This window comes from Sylvia atricapilla, chromosome 10, assembly GCF_009819655.1.
Source record: "Sylvia atricapilla isolate bSylAtr1 chromosome 10, bSylAtr1.pri, whole genome shotgun sequence".
NCBI classification, from domain to species: domain Eukaryota; kingdom Metazoa; phylum Chordata; class Aves; order Passeriformes; family Sylviidae; genus Sylvia; species Sylvia atricapilla.
The window spans coordinates 4,059,146-4,081,997 of NC_089149.1; the positions used below are offsets into that span (position 1 = coordinate 4,059,146).

Below are 22,852 nucleotides of genomic sequence, written 5' to 3' on the forward strand. Positions count from 1 at the left end.
GATTTTTTTTTTTAATAGGGCCAATGTTAAAGACAAGATGAATAAAAAGATATAACAAACATATGGCAAAATGGTCCTGTATCATGAATAACAGATTTAGGAAAGTCCTGAAGAGGAAGAAATGGTTTGTCTTTCCTACAACAACCTGGGCTTCTGGCCCCATGTAGGCTGCAGATGATGATGATGATATGGAATACAAACTCACATGGACCTAACCAGATAATTCTCTGATCAATTTCCCAGGTGAAGAATCTCTAAAAATTGCTATACACATACAAAAGTTATGCAGAATTCCCACCAGGTCCAAATCAGTCACTTTAATCCAGCACACAAACAAAAGAAGAGGTACATAGGTTCACAAGGTGGTGGTATTTCAAACTGACCCATACCCATGCCACTTTATAAAACTTTATATTCTAAGATTTTATAAAATTTTATACAATCTGCCACAGAACAGTTTTGAGAATGTTAAATTATCTTTAGAGTGTGAAAACAGAAAAAATAACCCACTCTGAGTTTTAAAATCACCTCTAGATTTTTAACTCTCCAGAAATTTCTTGTATTTTCAACTTTCCAATTACCCTCATACAATGTTGATTGGCTGTACAGTGTTTTGAGTCACCTTCAGCATCAGAAACTTTATGGAAAATCATCCAAAACTAGATATAGCTCTTGTTTTGATACCTTGCCATGGTAATGTTCTCCCTAAGCCTTTTATTATTCACTGGAAAATAACAAGTCTACTTTATGGGGCTGAGTGTTCATAGAATTACAGAATGGTTTGAGTTGAAAGGGAACTTAAAGATCATCCAGTTCCAAACCCCTGTGTTCATCAGGGTTCAGCTGCCTCTGATGGTTGGTTTCAATTAGCTCTTCATGCTATAATAAATAGCTGTAGCTTTATTGCTATGGCAATTTCAGTATAATAATACATGCTATATTGAGAGAAAAGCTCACCTCTCCTTTCTCATTTGTTTAGGCTTCGGGGGGTTACTGCAGTTGCCCGGCTCCTTTCTTTCTTTGGGAAGCCTTTGCTCCTCTTGTCACCTGTACTGAGGCCACAAGAACCACTCTGCTGATTTGGTCCTTATTGTGTCCTTTCCTTTGTCCTATTCCCAAATTACCCAAGTCTGGTTTTTTCCAGACAGACATTAGTTCTGCTCCTGTCCCCACACTCTTCTTGAACCACCAATTTCCCTGTGGGTAAGGATGCAAATCTTTAATTCAGCTCAGAGTAAATAAGAACTTGTTGTCTGGAGAATGATGCAATGTTTTTCCCTATAGCATAGCAAAGACATGAATAGACACTCTGATTTATCAAAATTTAAAACCACATGTAGCACCTGTGTGTGTGAATTACTGACAGAAAGATCAACCAACCAAAATGGCAAAACAGATAAAGCACCACTGACCATGGAAAATAAGAAAGCATCAAACCCACCTGGTTCTTTGCTGCAACTGTGGCTCATCAGCCAATCTTTGCTGATTATCTTTCAGTCCCAAGTTTCCAACAGCTTTGCTGGAGGAGCACGGTGCAGCTGGGATTGGTGGGACTCCAGCAGCCTCTGAACACTCTGCACTGGAAGATGGTCTGTAAAGCACTCGCTGCCTTCTAGTTCAGCCTGTTCAATGGAGGGATGGAAACTCAGGACTTGCATCCTTACATTAAAAATATTTTTTAACTCAAACATTTCTAGTCATAACAACAAATTTATGATTTATAAAAAAATAATAGGTAGGGTTTTTTTTAAGGCAATACCTTAAATATTGTAATTCTCATCCACCCTTCCCGTCACTGGCAAAGATCTAGATATAACAAACCGTTTTTATACAGAGTTTCCCAAAACCTCAGCTGGTTCTTCCAGAAAATGTATTGATTATTTTTCATTTATGTGTCTATGTACATCTTCACTGACTCCAGCATGGTCTGATTGACAGAGGTCTTTAGAAAGAGCTGGTGTGCCAGCCCAAATCAGAGATGCATCCAGTTACTCACCAGTTACTGCTTAAAGGAAATTATATTCTTACAATGGACAGACCTGGTATTAGAAATAGGTGCAAATAATTACAGAAGAACCAGAGAAATTAGTTTTTACTTCAATTAGGATTTTTGTCAGTTATATGTACCTAATAATTCTGGATTGTATGGAAATGAAAAGGAGCTTGCAAGAGTGAAAGCATTTAACAACTTTCTTAGTGAAAAATAATTATGGAGATTTGTCTAATAAACCTTTGTTCTGCTAAATTAAAAGCTAAGTGGCTAACTAAATATTTATAAGCTTTTGAGATGGAGGTGACTCAGGATATGTCTACATTGGAATATGTTTCTGAGTTATGACTCATGTATTTGTGGGTGGATTTTATCTGAACCTTTCTTGACAGTATGTGATGCTGTGCAGTACAAGGCCCATATTCTTTATATTCTGAGCCCATTCAGTGTTGAAGCTGACTGGATAAAAAGAGAGGTCACTCCAGAGCCTGCAGTGTGCTACCATCTGTAGAGAATTGTGGAAATGGCTCCTAAAAGATTGCTGGGCAATTTCCTTCCTTCCTTCCTTCCTTCCCTTCCTTCCTGTGAGGTGATGGGTATTGTCCCCTCCCTCCCCCCAAATCCAGAAGGATTATCTGTGTGTCCAGAGGAAAAGCTTCTTGCAAGTTCATTTGTTCTGACCTGACACTTGCTTTGACTTTGAGTGTCCCTCCAGCCTGTTTTGCACAAGGCCTGTGACTCCCCAGGTAATTAGTGACAAGCTTGCCAGTAATTCCACTGCCAGCACGTGGCCTTGTCTTTCTGGGGTAGCTGTGGCTGTGGTAACCTCACATCATTTTCTGGATCCATGATGATTGAGCCCAAAGCAATCAGACATAGCACAAAGGCCAGTAAATTGATAGGAATAAGTGAATATAAGGGTATAAGAGAATATGTACCACAAAGGGTAAAACAGCACCTAATTCAGTGTCCTGCCCCAGGGGCCAAGAGAAGATACCTAAATCAGAGCATGGGAACAAAGCAATCATAAATTCAGGATATTTCCTTTATTTCCAGGGTCCTATCTCACAGACAAACAGAGGTGATGTCTATATTTAATGGTAGCTCATGATGTACTTTTGTTCCATCAATGTATCCAGCTGGTTTTTGAGCCAAGCTTTCCCCATCCATACTGCTGTATTAGATCACACAGCTGGGGTAAAGAAGAGGGAAAAGAAGTTAATGAAATGCTTTTGGTTTGGCTTCAGTTGAAAGAGGAAACCACTCCACTTGTATGCAACATCCTTCTCAACAGCAATTCTGAATCTACAATAATCACAATGGCAGTTGGCCCTTCCTGGGCTGTGTCTTCCCTGCCTGGTTCTGCAGTGCTTCTTTGTGCAGCCTGCCCCACAGCTGACAGACACTAACCTTAAACACGAGCTGTTTGAACCTTCACTTCCACTCCATGGTTTCTTGGAATTCAGCCACTGCTTCTCTCCTGCTCTGCCATTCTGATGGCTGAGAATAAACTTGTTCCATGTGTGACTCAGTCATGGTCTGTACTCCAGCGTGGTAGGAATTCACCAGCCAGCTCCTTACACATTCCCTTGATTTTCCATCCCTCAGTCCTTTCTTAGAGAGCTGCTTGAAGGGATGGGTTTGCTCCCTGTGCTGCTCCATGCCCAGCTGTCCTGGGAAGAGCTCCTGCAATTTAGTGTTTCACAAAGATGAATTAAAATTTCTGTAGAGGGAAAAAAAAAATACATTAACCAGATATCCAAGGTGCTTTTCTGGCAGCAAATTGCTTGATGTACTGCAGATAACATACCATGCCAAAAAAAACCCTGCAAAATGAAGGGCTGAGCACTAAAGGTGGGTTTGTGAATCAGCAATAGATTCAAAGAGACAGAGGGCATAGAGGAGTAAGACCTAAGACCTTGAAAGAGCCTGAAAGTAGAAGTGTGAGGGATGGTGACCCATCAGGAGGTGACTGCACCCTTCAGAGTGCATCTCCCATGGAGCAGGGGGAGTTTCACAGCTGCAGCTCAGCCTGTGCCTGTGCAGGGAGAGCAGAGGGGTCAGAGCTGCACTGTGCCAAAGCCCTCACTGCAGCCATCGCGTATTATTAGCAATCTGCAGCTTACAGATGGCTGAAACTTCTTCTGCAACAAAGCCTCCATGTCAGATGTGCTTTTATGTTACTGTAAGTCAAGCACATGAAATAACTGTTAAAATTATTGCCAACTTAAAGCATGTATTTTTTAATAAATTCAGTCTGCCTGCTTTTTTACGAGGCATTGTTTTATTGTAGCCATAAAAACTTCAATTCCCTCTACCTAGAAGTTCATCTTTTGAATTACACTTTTCTAGTTCACTCACTCTGCAGTCAGTCAGCTTAATTTGTAACTTGTATGGATTTTCTGCCCAGCAACAGCAAAAGGAAAACATTCAACAGAAAAAGATGTCGTACCAGAAAGAGCACAAAAGCTGCCACTGAAACTGAGGGGCAAATACTCTGCTGGAAGCGTTTTTAGGTTCTTAATTGCCCGATTTTCAATCTGAGAGTTCCAAATCATAGGAGCAGAAAGGGGCAACAAGATTTGAGGGGAGTGGACAAGACAATGCAGCACTGCACATACTTTTCCATCCCAAAGTGCCAGGGTGGGGTTTGGAAACACAGAGCCAGAATAAATGATTATACGCTTTGCTAACTCCAGTGACCTCATAGGACAAGTATGTGGGACAACCTCTGGCAAAAGGCCCTTCTGCTTTATATAGGTTTGCTTTCTGAATCTAATTCTGTAAGTATATGAGGTCTGAGAAATGAGTCTGTTTAAATAAGTACCAGTTAACAGAGATGTTGTATTGAGCATCTTTAAGGCCTTACACGCTATTTCAGTGTATCCAAACTTAAAACACAGACTTTTACAGCCAGAGCTGGAGCAGGGTCACGGGCTGGTTTAGGGCTGAGGGGGGAGAGGGGCTGAGGGTTTTTTTCAGTGATTCCCTGTGACAGGACAAGGAGCAGTGATCATAAAGTAAACCACAAGAAGTTCCACCTCAACGTGAGGATTAATTTCTTCACATTGAGGGTGGTAGAGCCCTCGAAGAGGCCGTCCAGGTAGTTTGTGGAGTCTCTCTCTGTAGAGACATTCCAAACTCACCTGGACACGTTCCTGTGTCACCTGCCCTGGCTGGCCGTGCTTTGGCAGGAGAGTTGGACTGGATGATCTCCAGAGCTCCCTTCCGGCTCTAACAGTCCTGGGATGCTGTGAAGGGAGGGCGGTGAGGGGCTGAGGAACGAGGCGAGGTGGTGAGGGCTGAGGGAGGCGATGCGGGGCTGAGGCGGGATGAGGGGGGCTGAGGGACCGAGTCAGGGCGCTGCGGGGCGGCGATGGACCGGGGCGCTGAGGCGGCGTGAGGCGCTGAGGGACCGGGCGGGATGAGGCGTCCAGAGGCGCAGAGGGGACAGCGGGGAACAGAGATGGGTCGGTGAATGACTGAGGGGGGTCCCTGAGGCACCGTGGTACAGAGAGGGTACAGGTGTGAACCGAGACGAGTGGGTGAATGACTGAGGCGGGTGGCTGACGCGCTGAGGTACAGAGAGCGGACAGTGCTGAACCGAGGCGGGTCGGTGAATGACTGACGCGAATCAGTGAATGCCTGAGGCGGGTCGCCGAGGCGCCGAGGGCCGGAGAGGCACCGAGGCGAGCCGCTGAGGCACTGAGGGCCGGAGAGGCACCGAGGCGGGTCGGTGAACGACAGAAGCGGGTCGCTGAGGCACTGAGGGGCAGAGAGGCACCGAGGGCCAGAGAAGCACCGAGGCGAGCCGCTGAGGCACTGAGGGCCGGAAAGGCACCGAGGCGGGTCGGTGAATGACTGAGGCGGGTCGCTGAGGCACTGAGGGCCGGAAAGGCACCGAGGGCCAGAGAAGCATCGAAGGGAGCCGCTGAGGCACTGAGGGCCGGACAGGCACCGAGGCGGCGGCGGCGGGGCGGGGGGCGGTGCCGGCGGCGGCTCTGGGCGGAGGCGCCCCTTCCCCGCCCGCTCCCGCTCCCGCCCGCTCCCGCCGCCTCTCGCGAGGCCGCCGCCCCCCCGCGCGCGTCACCGGCGGAGCGGACGGGGACAACATGGCGGAGCGGCGGCGGCACAGGAAGCGCGTCCAGGTACCCGAGACTCCCCCTCCTCTCTGTCTCTCCTTCCCCGCCCGGTGACTCCCCGTCTCCGAGCTTAGAGCGGCTTCCCTCGCGGCCTTCCCGCCCGACGCTGATGTGAGGCTGCGGCTGCGGGCGGCCCGCGGTGAGGGAGGAAAGCGCCCCAATCTCGGGGCACCGGGAGCCCCTCAGGCCGGGGCCGGAGCCCGAGCTGGCAGGTTCTCCTCAGAATTTTTCTGGCAGATTTGTAAAAGCTGTGAAAACAAAGCGGGGGAGCTCAAGTAGGAGCGTTTCGGGGCTGAGGGGCGGCCGGCCGGGCCCCCCGGCACATCAGAGGCGCCCCCGCTTCATCCCCTCGGGCTCGGCGCCCTCAGAAGTTCTTCGTCTCTCCATGACCAAAAAAAAAAAACCAAATTACACTTGGAGCTATTCCTTATATTTAATCGCCGTGTTATGCTCAGAATCTCCCCCGTTATCAGTGTGGAACAATAGCTTAGTGCGGGTAACACCAAAAGAGCCGGGAGCTGCACCTTCACCCGGCGTGTCCGGCCCAGGCACCGTGAGCAGAAGACGTGGGACAGATGGTAAAAGCATCTTAAAAGCAAACGTGCCCCAAGCAGGAAATGATGCGGGAAGGAGAGGAAATTTGTGTCTGGAAAACATAAACAAACAGGCACGCCTATAAATAGACCTAATCAGCTTTGAGATCGTGTTAAAATGTAGTGGTAATTGTGTGGTGGCACTGAGAGGCAAACTGAGGGCTGCTTCGGGTGTTTTCACTTACCTGGGAGCTTGGTATGTAATTTTTACAGGGAGTTCTACGGAGTTTTTAGTGCATGTTTTGGGTGTACTTACAGTATCAGTGACCATGACGCTCGTTACTGTTATGTGTTATCAACACAACCTAAATAGTGTTTGTTTGGAGTTTATTGCTCTGTAAGAGCAGATAACATTCACGGAGAGATCACAGAGCCATTCAAGAAAGCATGCTTCATATGTCACCCTTCTGCTTGGCTGCCCTCTCTCCTTTCTCATCCTTCCCCTTCCCAGCCCACTTTCCCTTCCCCCAGGAAGATGGATATCTGCCTGTACCTGTAAAGTGTTCCTTTTCCCCCTTTAATTCAAACTAGCGAGGCAGGGGGAGAAATGCAAGGAGTAATTAATCAAAATCTTGTTGAACGGGCCCCATCCATCACAGCATTCAATGAATTATTGCAAAACATCACAGAATTGTTCTCTTTTTTCAGATTTTTATAGGTTTTCCCTTTCCAAGGATGACAACAGCTCAATAAAGCACCCGTCAAACCAAATTTAAATGTTATTTAATGTTTGTTATAACACCCAGGGCTGTGGTCTTGCAGGCAGTTAAGCAGATACTTAATTTCCAGTCTGTTAGCAGTAAAAGTATTTCCCAGATTGTTAGTAATTAAATCGATGTCTGGGTTTTAATACTTAAGGTCGTGGCCTAAATTTGTGATATAATTATGCAAATAAATGTGTATCTTCATAGGTTCCTAGTGCAGGTCCACAGCAATGGGAAGACAAGACAGTGAACAAAGAATACTGGTGAATGCCCAAGGGGTGTCCTTAATTGATCAGTGAATAAAACAGCTCATGTTTTTCTTGGTAGTTGATTTTGGATTTCGTTTTTCTTAAGCTTTTTGAACTTTACTGGCATATTTGCAGTATGATTATCACGTTTTTTCAGGCTCAAGCTGCAAGTGTCTTCTTTTAAAATGAAGTGTGGGATTTTCATTCATAGGTGCCTCAAGTGTTTTAGCAGTGTGCACTTAATTTAAGGTGATGTTGCCCCCCTAAAGAGATTATTTACTGTACTGCACACAAGCCTGACATCTGAATACCCTGCTGTCATTAAACAGAGCTGTATTTCTTGACAGGAGTGAGGTTTTGGGGGAGAAGTTGGCTTATTTAGCTGTGCAAGAGGCTGATGTAATGGAGTTCAGTTAGAAAAACCATGGGCACAGAACCTGGGTTGGGAATGAATTTTTGCAGGATTTTTTGCCTGCCCTCAGGATTAGAAAACTGTGGTAGTTAGGTCAGACAGCTTGGCATGAAAAAGGCTCAGAAATAGTTCAAAGTTCTGTCCAGCCTGCTCCATGTTTCCCTTCGGAAGCAGCCACAGGAAGGATGTGTTTTATGGAATGCACTTTCATCAAAAGACATGTTGCCCAATGTGTGTTGCATAGCTTAGACTCTTCCTCTGAAAGTTGCAAAAGTTGCAAAAATTTTAACTTCAGAAGTTTGAACAAAGGTATTTCAGAGGTAAAATTCTCTGAGTGTCGTTCCTGATGATGATTTAACTGTAATCAACACAGAGATTAATTCAGACATGCAGCAGTGAAGGGAGGTTGGTCTGTAGGATGCAGATGTGAAATCTGAAATCAAGAATGCTTGCTGTGTATAAAGCACTTACTGACAGAAAAACAACATATACTGTCTAATGGCCAGTTTATAATCTTTTCATTTTAGACAAAGTACATCTCAAAAGATGGGAGATGCCTTTAAATGCCTGTTACTCCAGCAACCTGATCAAAGCCATTTCATGTCTTGGAACTATATTTTTTTCCATGTGTGTCCTGAAATATTCACTTAACCACAAAACAGTTCAGTGCTGTTTCCTTTGACAGGCGTTGGGCCGGGGAACACGTGGCACTGTGCTGGCAGCTCTGCAGTTTGACTGTTAAATAGGCATTAAGTTTTCATTACCTTGGCTGCTTTCCACATGCACAGTTTTAGTCTGCCCGTGTCAGGTTTTGGGCTGATCTTTGCCTCGGGATTAACAGCGCTTGCGTCGCACCTTGCTGCTGTGTCCTGCTCATAATGCACATAGATACTGCTCCTGAGAAGAGAGAAAACAGCTCCTGGGCACTTTGGGGGTCAATGTCTCACTGCAAATTGTTGGCTGAGGTGGCATCAGTAGCTGCCATTAATGACAGGTACTTTCCTTGTTGACTTTTTTTCCCTTTGATTCAAGCTCTGAGATTCTCCTGATGAAAGACAGCTACTAATCATTAACTGGTGTAGCCTACACTTGGGTCCTGTTATGATTTCCTGCTGGAAGGAAAATGCAACAGCTGCATTGCTGCTCCTGTGCTGCAGTTTTGTGTGAATGACTCTGAAAAGGATCTGCAGAAAGGACAATGCAATGGTTTTCCAGTATTTTAGTCCAGCTTGCCCATTTGGCTTTATTTTCTTTATAAATTCTACTAAAGATGAGTGGGATGATAACAAAGGAGAATGATTAAATTACGTCTTTGAAAGCTGAGTGGTATCAGCTGAGAGAGGAGGAAGAAACAAAGATCAAGGGGGCAAAAAAAAGTAGAAAAATGGGAATGCAAAGTAGCAGCCTGAGTTGTCATTAAAACAAGAATCAGTCCTTTGGAAATCTTGAGTTACATTTTTGGAGATGGGAAGGGAAAAAGTCAAAACAGCTGGCCTGGGGTTGGAAGGGGGCTGGAGCTGGTGTGTTTTGGCTTCAAAATACTGTACATTGCTCCTTGGATCTGTTTTGGAACTCTGTGTGTTTACAGAGTTCTGTATGTTTGCTCAAAAAAATTAGCAATGGTTGAAAAGACAGAGGAAACAAAACTTCTGTTTTCATATGATATGTACTGGACTGAAAAACATCTGCTAATCTTTTTCTATAAAGAAAAGTTAATGTTTTGTGGCCAGCACATGGCCACAGTGATCCAGAAGAACTGGTTTCTCCACATGGCTCTGCCACAGTTTCTTTTAGGAGACCTGAGGCAGTCCTTGTACTGGTCATCAGCTCAGGAGTTGGGCAGGTTTATGTTTGTTAGGGATGTCCTAAGAGCAAGTCCTGTCACCCTGATGTGTTTGTTTCCCCCTTACCCACTCCAGGCCTGCCAATTCATGTGCTTTTTCTTTGTTTATGGCACGGTGGTTTATTTTAGACAAAGCACAAATATCTCAGCAGCACCCAGGCCCCTGGCACAGAACATCCACTCTGAGGTCCTGACAGTCACCAGGGAAGGGAAAGAGACAAACCTGCAGTTCAGCCCCAGCTGTGAGTGCTCAGCACTTTCAGAGAGGAGAAGAGTTGGCTCATGCAGTTGTGGTGTCTTTATAATGAGGTGTCTGGGATGGAACCTGGGCTGACACATTTTTCTGTCATTTTGGACATAGCCTCTCAGCTTGAAAAACGGGCACCACAAGATAAATGTGCTTAAATTTCTTCTTTTATTTATCTGAAAACTGCATAAACTATTAGGCTTCAGCAGTCTGCTTTGAGAGGGATGGTGTTCTGAAAATCTAAGAGCAAAGAAATCAACTAGGTATTTGTTTCATTGAAATAAAAGAATTTTGATGACCCCTTTGAAACAGAGGAGCATAAATCCTCATAATGCATTTGGCTGCACATGGAATAACTTGTCTTGCTAGTGACACTCATCATTTACTCTCTTCTAATTTTCCAGAAACCCTGTTTAGATTACCAGGCTGTGGAAGGATTGTCCTGTCTTGGGTCATACCTGTCTTGTTGCAACTGTGACACAAAGAGGAAATAAAATGAGTGCAATTTTCAAACCAGAAACGTGCTCTGCCCTTTTGTCATCCATTGAGTGTTGCAGGAGCAGGAAAACCTGACTAAGTCACGCTTGGGTAGAGCTGAGGGGGAGAAGGAGGCTCATGGGCACACAGGTTTCAGTGGCTCAGTTCAGATGTTGTTTGTGATGTGTTGAGGCCTCTCTGGTGCTGCACTCCCAGCTGGGGTTGAGTTAACTGGGAGCTACATCCATGCTTTGAAGTGCAGAAGGGACTGTGCTGTGCTGTGGTTTGGGAGATAATGGTCAATTTGATCAACTTTCCCTTCGCTTCAGTGACTCTGGAAGGTCCCTGGCTTTGATTGTCCTCTTATGAATTCATATAGGGCAGAGATAGATATTAGAATATATCTATATATAGAATTAATATGTTAATTATCATATTAATATATAGTATATAGAAGAAGATAATAATTAATATAGTAATCAGAATATATTTACAGACTATATTCTATTAGAATAATACAATTATTATTAAAAATTTAAAATGTCTTTGCATTTCTAGCAAGTCACTAGGCTGAGCACTGCTTTTCCTGTCAGTAGGTGGAGTTCTTCTGTCTAGACAAGTAAGAAATTTGATGTTATTTTTAATGGCCAGAATTTGTGAGTTACCAGGGATTGTAAATCTCTAAATTTTGCATGCTGTCTAGTGACAAAATGGGTTACTTTTAAAACTGAACACATAATTTGGTTGAACTGCAACTTTTAAAAGATTTGCCCAGGGTAATGAACTTGCCATCACTTTGGTTGATTTAATTTATTGATGGAATATATCATTTTCTGTCAGTCATCTGTTTTCATATTTTAACAGAAACTTGGCTCTGCAAATAAAGGGATGAAGATAGGCTGAAAAATGGGGATTAAATTGCAGGGGACGCTTTCTCAGAAGGAGCTCAGTTAAACTGTGGCAGTCTCTGTCACTAGGAAAGTTTCTTTGTTTGGGTGTTATGAAACTATCCCTCATGGACAAAGCAATGGAGAGAAAGGAGCAATAAAAAAAATCTCCTGGTGCCAGCTCCTGCCTGTGTAGTGCATCACATGACCCAGCAGGATCATAAATACTGTAGGAAGAAGGAAAAAAGCCACCTTAGCAGAGGAATTGACGCTGATGGGAATATCTGCAGTTTTACTCTCCGTGCTGTGAAGAACATTTGCCCTGTGGATTGTCCCAAATTTCATTTGCTGACAGGAATTCCTAGAAAAGCAGCATTTTACACACAGTTGCTGCCTGCAGTCCCTAGTCTCCTGGTGCCATGTGCCAATGATGGGACACAACCACTTGTTTTATTTCAGTGCACTGGAGCCCCTTTTGTTGCTGTTCAATTACTCTGGTCCCAAGTTTGGTAGTTTGGTTTGATTTACAGTTACTGGTACAGCTATACCATGTAAGAGGACCTGAAACCACAGAACATAAATTATGTGCATACATGCACTGTCAGGGAATAGTTTTCTTACCTGATGTTCAGTACAGAGGTTTAAAATTTAAAAAAAAAAAAAAAAAAAGGATTGAACATGCCAGAAGGGAGGTAATATTCATTTGAGGACTGTTAGGATCATCTGGCCTAATTTGGGCACATGTTTTTGAAACTACCTGGTGAGTGAGCATATTTCTGCTTTCATATGGAGGATGTAGACTTTTTAAAAAAGTTTCAGAACTAACTGTGGAGTCTTTTGGTCATTTGATCACCTTGTCTCTATTATTCTCTTCAAAATTCTCCCCAGACAGGAAAAGCAACAATCTCCTCTAGAAGGATACTCATTAACCAGTTGGTTTTGAAAGCTAGCTGTTCAAACTGTTGAAAATTAACAACTCTTACCGTCTAAAGCTTTTATTCTGGTGTAACCACATCTGTTTGACCTTGCATTTCCATTTAACATGCTGCTCGTGATATTATAATTATACATCTTAAAAGCAGCAATGGAGGTTGTATATGTTTATTGACCTTTGGGAAAATTAGGTCTTTAAATAGACTCTGAAACTTTTATTCCTCTAAGTGACCAATCTGATTTGTGGTTTATGTAGTCTGGTTCTTCAGGCAACATGAGAGGAACAGGTACAGAAAAGGCACTGCAGTGTGGAAAGGTGTTCCAGTGTTTCTGTGTTACTGATCCAGCAGGGGGAATTGGAGGATTAAACCTTACAGATTAAAAGAATTTATGGGAAATAATTTTGAGGAAGTTAGCATAAGTCAGTTTAATATCCCAACCTATGTTTTTTTTTTCCTGGTATGTTTTTGTGAAGCAGGAGCATTAGAAAGTTCTTCCATTCCGTGCTTGCAAATATTAGCTCTTAATTTTACATAACTTCTGCTTTACACATCTCTGAGTTCTGTTACCTCTCTGTAAGGTGGAAAAGCACAGAATTTGTGAATATGTGCAGACTAAGGGCTCCCTTCTCATAAAACGTTGGGTTTGACATTTGTATTTCTTCCTGCTGTGCTTTCAACCTGAATGTTCTACTCTGTAGACTGGAAAAGTCTCCTCAAGGATACTCTAAAGTTTCATTCTATAGTTGTGCAGTGGGCAAAGAAATTTTCTAGCAAATCTTTCACCACCTTTTCAATACGGTCTTCTCCTTCTCGTGTGAAGTCTGGGCTGCTCTGTTCTGTCAGGGTGCCTACACTGCTGTCATTTCATACACACTCACTCCTCACTCTGTTTTTCCTTTGTTCCACCTTCACAACTGTTTCCCTCCCAGCTGTGTGCCTTAAGCAGCTTTCCATGTGCTGCTTTCCTCTTAGGCCTTCCTAAGTTTACTTGGCTCTTTCTACAAACCTGCTAAAGGAGTTTGTACTCCCTACCTTCAGTTCATCTAACTGGAGATTTGCTGCTTTTCTGCTTCACCTAGACAGAAAGTTCTCAGGAAAAATAACTTCACCTATTTTCACATCCTTTTTATTTTATTTCTTATTTATATATTGCCATGAAATAACAAAGGCTTTGCAATATCTGATTTTTTAAGCCCAAATGGGTGATTTTCTTATGTGTTAAAAACTGTATTAATAATTTTTGACTTTTCCCACTGCAGGAAGTTGGTGAGCCATTCAAGGAGGAGAAGGCTGTTGCTAAATACTTGCGCTTCAACTGTCCAACCAAATCCACCAACATGATGGGCCACCGAGTTGATTATTTTATTGGTAGGGTTGCTTTTAACCAGACAATTCAGGTTTCTTCTAACATTGCACTTGGAGGGTGGAAGAGGCTGTTTTATTTTTATTAATAGTACTTTGTCTAATAAGTAACCATCTTACAGTTTGGTTTTGAAAACTTATCTAGGTATTAGGAAGCCATAAATTTAATCTCACTAGCCTGGAGTAAATGCAATAAACTTTTCAATCTGTGATTTAAAGGTGTGTGTTGTCAAGAGGAATGTATTTCAGAATAGTGGCTAGTCTTACTTGAAAGATTGAAAGGATGTGGAACATCACCAGAACAGACTGGTCATTGTTGCTCAAGGAACATAAACTAAATGTTGAAAATAATGTTAATTTTAATGTATTTTTAATTCAATTTTTTTCTTCTAGCTTCAAAAGCTGTGGATTGCCTCCTGGATTCTAAATGGGCCAAGGCAAAGAAAGGAGAGGAGGCTCTCTTTACAACCCGAGAGTCTGTAGTTGATTACTGCAACAGGTATGACCCAGGCTGCTTCCTCAGTGTCACTAATGGCTGTCATTTAGGAACCAATGTGATCTGAGCTTCATACATCCTAAAACTTTAGTGGTTGTATGCAAAAATAATGATTAGATTTATATTGCTGTGTTTGAGGGTGGAAGTGATGTAGTTTCACTATTTTCTTCCCCAAAACTCTCTCAGGCTTTCACTGCACTGCTTGGGGCAGCAAGGTGAACCAAAGGAGTTTGCTGAATTTTGACAATATTTGAAGTTAGGAGGGTCAGAGCTCTCCAATCTGTCTGTCCCTGCTTTCTGAGGGGCAGGATTCTGTGCTGCTCTTCCTGTTGGGAATTCAGCTGGGCTCTTCTCAAGGATGTTTCTGCTTGGTGATGACCTTAAGAATACCAAATACTACATCCTGGTGCCCTGCTGGCCATATATAAATATCTCTGTATCTCCATACATAAGTAGATGATATATGCACTTGCAGTAAGGTCTGTTTGTAGCTGACAGGAAGGGAATACTTGGCATAGGTAGCACAGTTTCAGCAGAGGAGTTCTCTTCATTTCACATCACTGCTGATCCTGATGAGCTGTATGTCCACTTCCTTATTTTTGCTATGAAATACATTGACATGAACTTGAAAATAAATACTGGAGGAATTACATTAATGGGAAAGATAATTAAATGGATCTCGTGGCTTGCTGTATCCTACATCTTGTGTGTTCATTTATAGCTGCAAAATGCTGCCACAGAAAAGTACAGTTTTTACCCAGTTTTGAACCAAAAAAAGCAAAGCAACAGGCAAGACATGGGATAAGTAGGTCTGGTGTGTGTAGCTGTAAATAGAGCAGATGATGGTGACCTTGCCTTTCAGTCATGGTTATGTTAGAGAAATAATCTAGAATGGTGTCTAATAACATAATTGAATGTAAATGTTGTTCTCACAGCTGCACTTAAATGACTCCTTTAACTTTTTTCATTTTAAGACTCCTGAAAAAACAGTTCTTCCATCGAGCATTGAAAGTGATGAAAATGAAACCTGACAAGGATACAAAGAAAGAAAAGGAAAAAGGAAAGGCTGAGAGCGGGAAAGAAGAGGAAAAAAAGAGCAAGAAGGAAAGTGGCAAAGATGAAAAAACTAAGAAGGAGAAAGAAAAGGAAAAGAAAAAGGATGGTGAAAAAGATGAGTGTAAGAAGGTAAGTAGTGTGTGTAAGAGAGGAGACAACTTGTAACAAGTACATCAGTAGATTTGTTAAGATTGCACTGGCTCAAAAGTTGGTAATTCTACAATACGCCTTGCTTTTCTTTCCTGTTTTCATCTCTAAAATATGCTGCTTTTTTTGTCACCTTTTGAATTGGTCTTATTTTTGTCTAGATCAAAAAAGAGGCTTCAGTTGGCCTTTGTGTGCCTTGTCATCTTTTAATGTGGGCTGAGTTAATCCAAAGCTGTTTGTGTGCAGTGGCAGGGAGGCTGTGTACATCCCTTACCATAGAGTGACACTTGTGCATGTGACCAAACATCCAAACCAGTGCAGCTGCAGCAGTGAAACAAACAGCTTTGAGTGTTTGGTCACAGGAATGTTTGGAATGTCACATTTGGTATGTGGGGCCTGTGACTGGCTGTGTATCAGGGCTCCATGGCTGCCTGCATCCTGCTTCCTTGCACTTGAGCTTCCATTAAACTACTGCTGCTCTACAGGTTTTAATGTGCTTTGGGTTTGTTTTCACTCCTCATGGGTTTTATTACTTACTTACTATTAGCAGAACAGAATTTCTAAATTGTTGGGAAACTGCAGAGGAAACTCGATGAGTGAATATGGAGTTTCTTCTACATACAGTGGCCTGAATGAGTGAGAGTTAGAAGGATAGTGGTCCAAAGTTGTTCCCATTCAGACATTCCTAAGTGAAATAATGGCACATCTAGTGGCAGTTACAGTCTGTCTGCAGATGTTTGGGTGTCAGAAGAAACCTAAGTGTCAAATAAAAGAATTATAAACACAATTCCACTGCAGTCCCAGCCCAGTGTGAGATTACCCAGTCCTTGAGGTGCTGCAAAATGCTGATTGTGAATGTAACAAACTCCTCTAATCCACTGTCATCAGAGGAAGTACATTATTAAATGTGTGTTAATTTTTAAACTAATCATTATTTATTGAACAGATATTTAGTGGATTATATAAGCCAGTGGGTAGGAACTTGAACCAAAATCGCAAAGTTAATTTCTCACAACAAAGTAAGCAAAGAGAAGCAAACAGGAGACAGAGAAGAGGAAGCACAAGATCCAGAAAGAGATTGAGGAGGACAAAGAATAAATGGGCAGAAACTGATTCTTCCAGGATGTCTGTTTGGTAAATATGGCACTAAAATAGCAAATAATTCTAACAGAGTCAGTGATGGTGAAGTGTTGTTTGTTCCCTGTTCTTGATCCATGTGCAGACTTCCTGTTAATATCAGCCCAGCTCTGCCAGACATTTGATGACACAGTGTAATCCTGAAATCATAATCTAGTCCTTAGACAATAAAATGAGATTTCTTTTTACTTAAAATTTTCCTTGATTTTTGAGGTACTCAGTTGGTAATTAATAAGAACAGGAGGAAATAAAGTATATTTAAAAAAAACCAAAGAAGTGTGAACATAATCTTAAGTTTATGAAAAGTTATCAGATTAAATATGTTAACGGATACTATAAATTAAATAAAAATATATAGTAAAAATTATGTACAATGATAAATATAGATATTAAAACATATTAATTTTTTGTAATTTTTATATATAATGATTTATATATGTATTTTAATACATAATAATTCCTATATATAAAAAAATATATTATGTATAAGTAAAATGTTTATGTTTGTCCTCAGGATGACACCCCAGGAACACCCAAGAAAAAGGAAACTAAGAGGAAATTTAAACTTGAGCCACATGAAGACCAAGTTTTCTTGGATGGAAATGAGGTAAGATTTATAGGTGCTTTTCAGCTTTGGGTGTCACCATGCTATTGTCAGGCAATAGCTTAATTTACTGGATTTCTGCAAACTCCTCATTGACCTGTTGAAAGAAAAATTAATGGCAGTGTGATGGCTGATCTTGAAAGCAGATATTTTCAGATATTTCAAGGAGGTTAACAACAGGTAAATAACAGCACAACTGTAATGACAGTAACTTAAAAAAAAAGCCAAAGAAAACTTCCTTACCTGTAGCTGAGGTGTTGGTGGCCATGAGAGGAAATGTTTTCAAGGGCTGCTGGGGCTGAGCCTGCATGGGACAGAGACTCCTGAGGTGCCTCCAGCCCAGCTTATCCCACAGCCAGTGCCATGCCAAAATCGTTCTGAGCCAAACAAGCCTTCCAGGACACCATGTTCAGTCTCAGGAGGGGAAGTAAAAAATATCTGCCTGGCTTTGTGATCTGAGCAGACAGGTGACCCTTGGGCGTTCCTGAATGCTCATCCTGGCTTTACCACTGAAATTGTGGCCTTAAATACTTCTGTGTGCTTTGCTGTTCTGGAAAATGAAGAATTTCATTATTTACCAGCTCTGTAATGTACAGAGTCACATTTGTGCTTCTCAAATTTGGGATAAGTGGTAAGTTTTACTGTGCTGTGTTGATGGTGTGTGTGGCTGTACTGGAATCTCCCCCAGGATTCTTGTGTTCCTTTGGTTATAAAACATAAATGGCAGCAAAAGCTGTAAATAGATCACATGTGCAGAAAATGTGTTTCCCCTTTGTATCTTGATTTTACCTTTCCCTGTTCTTCTACACTTGCTTTGCTCTGTTTCATCCCATCTCATGTGGAATCACACCCAGCTCTGATCCTCCCTGTCATCTTCACATGAAGTGCCCATTCCAAATGAGTATCTGCAATATCACAGTATTTACTGCTTTTCTTAATGTCAGTTACTTCTCTGTTTATTAATGAGCTGACATTTTTTAACAACTGTAATTCACAAGACCTTTTTTTAAGTAGTAGCTAATTTAGAGCAAATTCTTGTGTACTTGCATTAGAGCTGGGGTTTTCCCTTCATTATTTTGCTCTTACAAACACTGGATATCACACACTTATTGCCCAGGCACCATCTTCAGCTTGCCTGGGCTCACAGAACAGCTGACTGGCAGCAGCTGCACCTGAATAAAGCTGACTTTGGCATCCTGTGAGAAGCAGAATGTTAAATATTCATTGCATCACACAGAATCACCAGGTGCCCTTCTGGTAGTTGGTATTGACACATCTGCAGTGAGGGTTGCTGGTTTTTAGTAACCAGCAGCTTCTTTTCACAGTTAGAAGCTCAGATTCAAACTGTTTAGCTTGCTGAGAAAAAAAAAGCACGGATTTTTGTAGTTCGGAAAATCCTGCACTTTACCAAGAAGTTTTCCATTTATGGTTGAGCAGCTCAGATTCAAATGGATCCACAGTTCTCCCACAAAAGTTTGGCTCTGAGAGTTGCAGCTGCAGACGTAGAGATAATGATGCTGTGAGACAGAGGCTACAGTGCCACTGGTCTGAGCCCAGCACAGGGCCTGCAGTGAGGGTTCCAGCTGCATCCTCTGTTCTGTCTGGGTGTTTTCTTTCAAAGCTCTCAGGACTTTCTGTTTAGTGGACTTGGGAAACTTTTTATTTCTTTGCTTTTTTTTTTTTTTTTTTTTGCTTCATGCTGAACAACAATAATGAATAAAGAAAGATACAAGCAAACCTTGATTCAGTGATATTTCAGAATCTTTCATTTTCCCATCAGTTCTGCTGTCTGGTTGTTTTCCTCAGGATTACATCACCTGTCAGTTACCCTCCCTAGGAATCACGACCCCTTGCCCTGCCCGGGTGCTGACCTGAAGGCCTTTTGTTCAGCACCAGCCATTGCAGCCTGGCAGTGAGTGTTTGGGTGAGGGAATACAGGAGACGTTTATCAAGGGGCTTGTTCTGAGTGTAAACCACATCATCTCTGTTGTAGGTCTATGTGTGGATCTATGACCCCGTTCACTTTAAAACTTTTGCCATGGGACTTGTACTTGGTAAGTCAGAGTAGACACAAGTTGTTTATTTCTGTTGCCTTGAGCTAACCAGTGAATTGTCCAGTGGGCAAATGTGGGTTATGTAAAAATGTGAAATGTTATGAGTGATACATTTCTGACCCTAGAACTCGTATTTTTTTAGAATAAGACAAATCAGCTAATTTTATTTTTTTTTAATCTAAAATAGTATAAATAACTAAAGATTAACTAAATCTAAGGCACTACTTTGAATGAGCAGCAAGCCTGGAACCTCTGTACAAATACCAGGAAAAACTAACGATGCTTCTCGCGCCTCTGTCCTGCCCTCCCTGCTCAGTGATTGCCGTTATAGCCGCCACCCTGTTCCCGCTGTGGCCAGCCGAGATGCGCGTCGGTGTTTATTACCTCAGCGTGGGCGCCGGCTGCTTTGTCGCCAGTATTCTGCTCCTCGCCGTCGGTGAGTGCGGGCGGCGCGGTGTGAGGTGCCGGAGCCGAGCCCGGAGCTGCGCGGTGCCGCCTCCCGGGGCGTTGTTCAGCCGCAGCCGGGCGGATCCTGTGTGCGCTTCCCTCCGGCCAGCGGGTGTCACGGTTGTGCCGCGGGAAGGGAGAGAGCTCAGGCTCCTGTCACCTGTTGGTGTTCCCTGGGTAGTGCAGATTCGTTTACTGTCTCTGTTTAAACAAAAAAATGCAGAACAAATCCAGAGCTGCACACAAAAACATATGGAGAGGCGAGAATGGTGTCACCAGGATTTTAAAGCTTTCTGTGGTAGAGGGATTGAGAGGTAAATCAGAGATAAGATCTATGGTTAGTGGGGTGTAGGAGACATGGTAAGAACAAACTGCTCCACAGAGCTACTGTGGAATGAGGGGTTTCCCCCCAGCATCCCCCAGGCCCTGGCTGGGGTGGGCATTAGTGGTGAACATCTGTGAGTTACACCTTACATCTTACACCATGGTTGTGCACTGTGTGTGTGTCTGTAACAAAATCCAAACTTTGCCTTGTTTTCACACAGCTCGCTGCATCCTTTTCCTTATCATCTGGCTCATCACTGGAGGAAGGCATCACTTCTGGTTCCTGCCAAACCTTACAGCAGATGTGGGCTTCATTGACTCCTTCAGGCCCCTGTACACACACGAATACAAAGGACCAAAAGCAGACTCAAAGAAAGAGGAGAAAGCAGAATCCAAAAAGCAGCAAAAATACGACAGCGAGGAGAAATCAGACAGTGAGAAGAAGGAAGAAGAGGAGGGAAAGACAGAAGGCACGAGGAACTCGGGAACAGACGGCTCAGGAGGAGAGCGGCATTCAGACACTGACAGTGACAGGCGTGAAGATGACAGGTCCCAGCACAGTAGTGGCAATGGAAACGACTTTGAAATGATCACAAAAGAGGAACTGGAACAGCAAACAGATGAAGGGGATTGTGAGGAGGAAGAGGAGGAAGACACCGAAAGTGGGCCTTCACATGGAAAATCATAACTCACTGTGGTTTGGGACTAAGTATGTGCAAATGGCTGGATTTTCTTTGTTGGCTGATCACCAAAACATAGACCATACAGTAGCATCTTCGTTTGCTGAAATATCTGTGTTACCAAACAGTTTTATATCTAGTTCCTTCATTTTTTTTAACCATTAACTTGATTACTCGGTACTATGTTAATCATTAATATCCATTTACAGAAGTTTTATCAATTTGACAAGTTTTTTATTGATTGATAGATTGCCCAGATTGTCCTCAAACATACTGAAAAATGTCATTTTCTGGTACTTGCATAACTGGTCAATTAGTTTTGCTTCTCAAAACTTGCTTTTGTAAACCAGGTAAAAGTTGAATGACCAAATCTCAGATTATTCCTAGTTATCTGATAGTTAGGTAGCCCTTCTTAGCCCACAGTCTTCTTGATATTTTTCTTGATTTTGTTTTCAAAAGATTGTGAGAACTTTCCTGAGAAAACTAGTTTTAGCAGAAGTATTTTGCTGACAGTAGAGGAGCTGATAGTGCTGAATTTGCCTGCAGTTCTCTGTTTCTCCAGCCTGTGTGCCAGCAACTGAGGAAATCCAAACTGGTTTTGTGCATCCAGTGCAGAGAGAGATGTCATCTCCAGCAGGTGAAGGAAGCAGCATGGTTTGGAAATGATGGCTGTTTTCTTTCTCCTGTTCCATCATAATTAAAAAAAAAAAAAAATGTATTCTGTACATAATTTACAAATAAAGCAAACCATTTACTTTAACTGCTACTTATTATTTAGAGATTTGATCCAGCATTCAGTTTGTATTATTGAAGCCATGTCGTGGTGTATCTATCAGAGAAATGCAAGTCAAGAGGACCTCACAGAGTATTTGTGTATGATTGGTAGCTGTTCCACAGAAGCTTTAGTTTTGTGCCAACATTCCATGTATTTGAGTAAATTGATCTTTATTAAATGAAAGCAAACACCAGAGCTGTATGGATGCCTTAATGTCAAACCTGTCTGTACTCTGGAACTGGAGTAGTTTTAAGCTGAAGAGGCAGGAGAGTGTTGGTGTGCTCCCAGAGCTGGGGTGGCTCAGAGCTGATGTGAAATGACCATTAATATTTGTTTGTAAATCCCTCGGAGGAGCCGCTGCCGTGTCCCGTCCCGCTGCCTCTCTGGAGGATGGACTGCAGGTCTTGGCTCACTGAGCATGGAAGAAGTTACAACTCAGCCTCTTTCCTCTCAAGGACTTTATAGATTTGTCTTCCCAGCCCACTCAGAGAAGATGAGGGTAAGAGAATTTTTTTTCCTATCCTAAATTGCTTCCCATCCTTCCAGCATCAACATTTTGGATGAAGATACCAATTTTTCAGATTGTGGAAATACATACATCATCATCATGGGTGCATTGATAAACAATTCATGGATATGGTGTATTTGCTTCTTAAATCCTGAATAGTTGCTCCATAAGGAAACAGACAAATTGGATCACTTTTTTATTAATATAGCAAAAAAAATTAAAGGACCCATTAACTAAACAGATTGACTCTTGGCCACTTGTGTGTTATCACTGATTAAAAGAGCTGATGAAGTCCTGTTGTGCCTGAGTGGAGTGTGCACAATGTGAGGGGGAGAGCAGAGCCTGCACTGGGGCATCACAGGGCAGCCAAGCCCTGCACTGGGTATGAAAAGTTAATGCGGCGATTTTCAGTTATTTCAAGTACATTTCCTCCTCCAAGTGAAATAACATGCTTCATGCTGAGCAAATCAAGTGGAAATGGTCCAATAAAAGCTCTGATGTTGCCATGTGCTCCCTGTTCAGGGGGTGTGTGCCAGGACTGCCCACCTGGGGAGAGGGGTCTGGGTCTCAGAACTTACCTTCAGACACTTGTGCTGTCATCTTGACACCTGCAGCCTAGAAATTGAATTGGCCTTAACTCCTCACTTGATCTGCTGTGGACAGCTCTGATCTCTGACGGGCATTAGGAAAGATCTGGTCAGTGGTTAAGAAAGAACTTCATGACTCATTACTGTAAGCTTGTTTTCCTAGAAATATCCCCCCAATACTTCTGAAGCATTTTGGA

General features: G+C 42.6%; 1 protein-coding gene across 1 annotated transcript; it reads left to right on the forward strand.

The window, feature by feature from the left end:
- The first annotated feature begins 6,034 nt into the window (after positions 1–6,034).
- On the forward strand, positions 6,035–22,306 carry SEC62 (SEC62 homolog, preprotein translocation factor). Its single transcript, XM_066325716.1, has 8 exons — positions 6,035–6,138; positions 13,738–13,846; positions 14,234–14,339; positions 15,311–15,521; positions 17,191–17,283; positions 19,274–19,334; positions 19,651–19,770; positions 20,327–22,306. Exons 1-8 carry the CDS (start codon positions 6,103–6,105, stop codon positions 20,791–20,793), a joined length of 1,203 nt encoding a protein of 400 aa, XP_066181813.1. The 5' UTR covers positions 6,035–6,102; the 3' UTR covers positions 20,794–22,306.
- The last annotated feature ends 546 nt before the right edge of the window (positions 22,307–22,852 follow it).

Excerpts from the sequence above, each read along its gene's own strand:
- SEC62 (XM_066325716.1), top strand. The coding sequence starts at position 6,103 with ATGGCGGAGCGGCGGCGGCACAGGAAGCGCGTCCAG. Across the intron at positions 15,522-17,190 it reads AAAAAGATGAGTGTAAGAAG|GATGACACCCCAGGAACACC; the intron begins GTAAGTAGTGTG and ends GTTTGTCCTCAG. Across the intron at positions 19,771-20,326 it reads TATTCTGCTCCTCGCCGTCG|CTCGCTGCATCCTTTTCCTT; the intron begins GTGAGTGCGGGC and ends GTTTTCACACAG.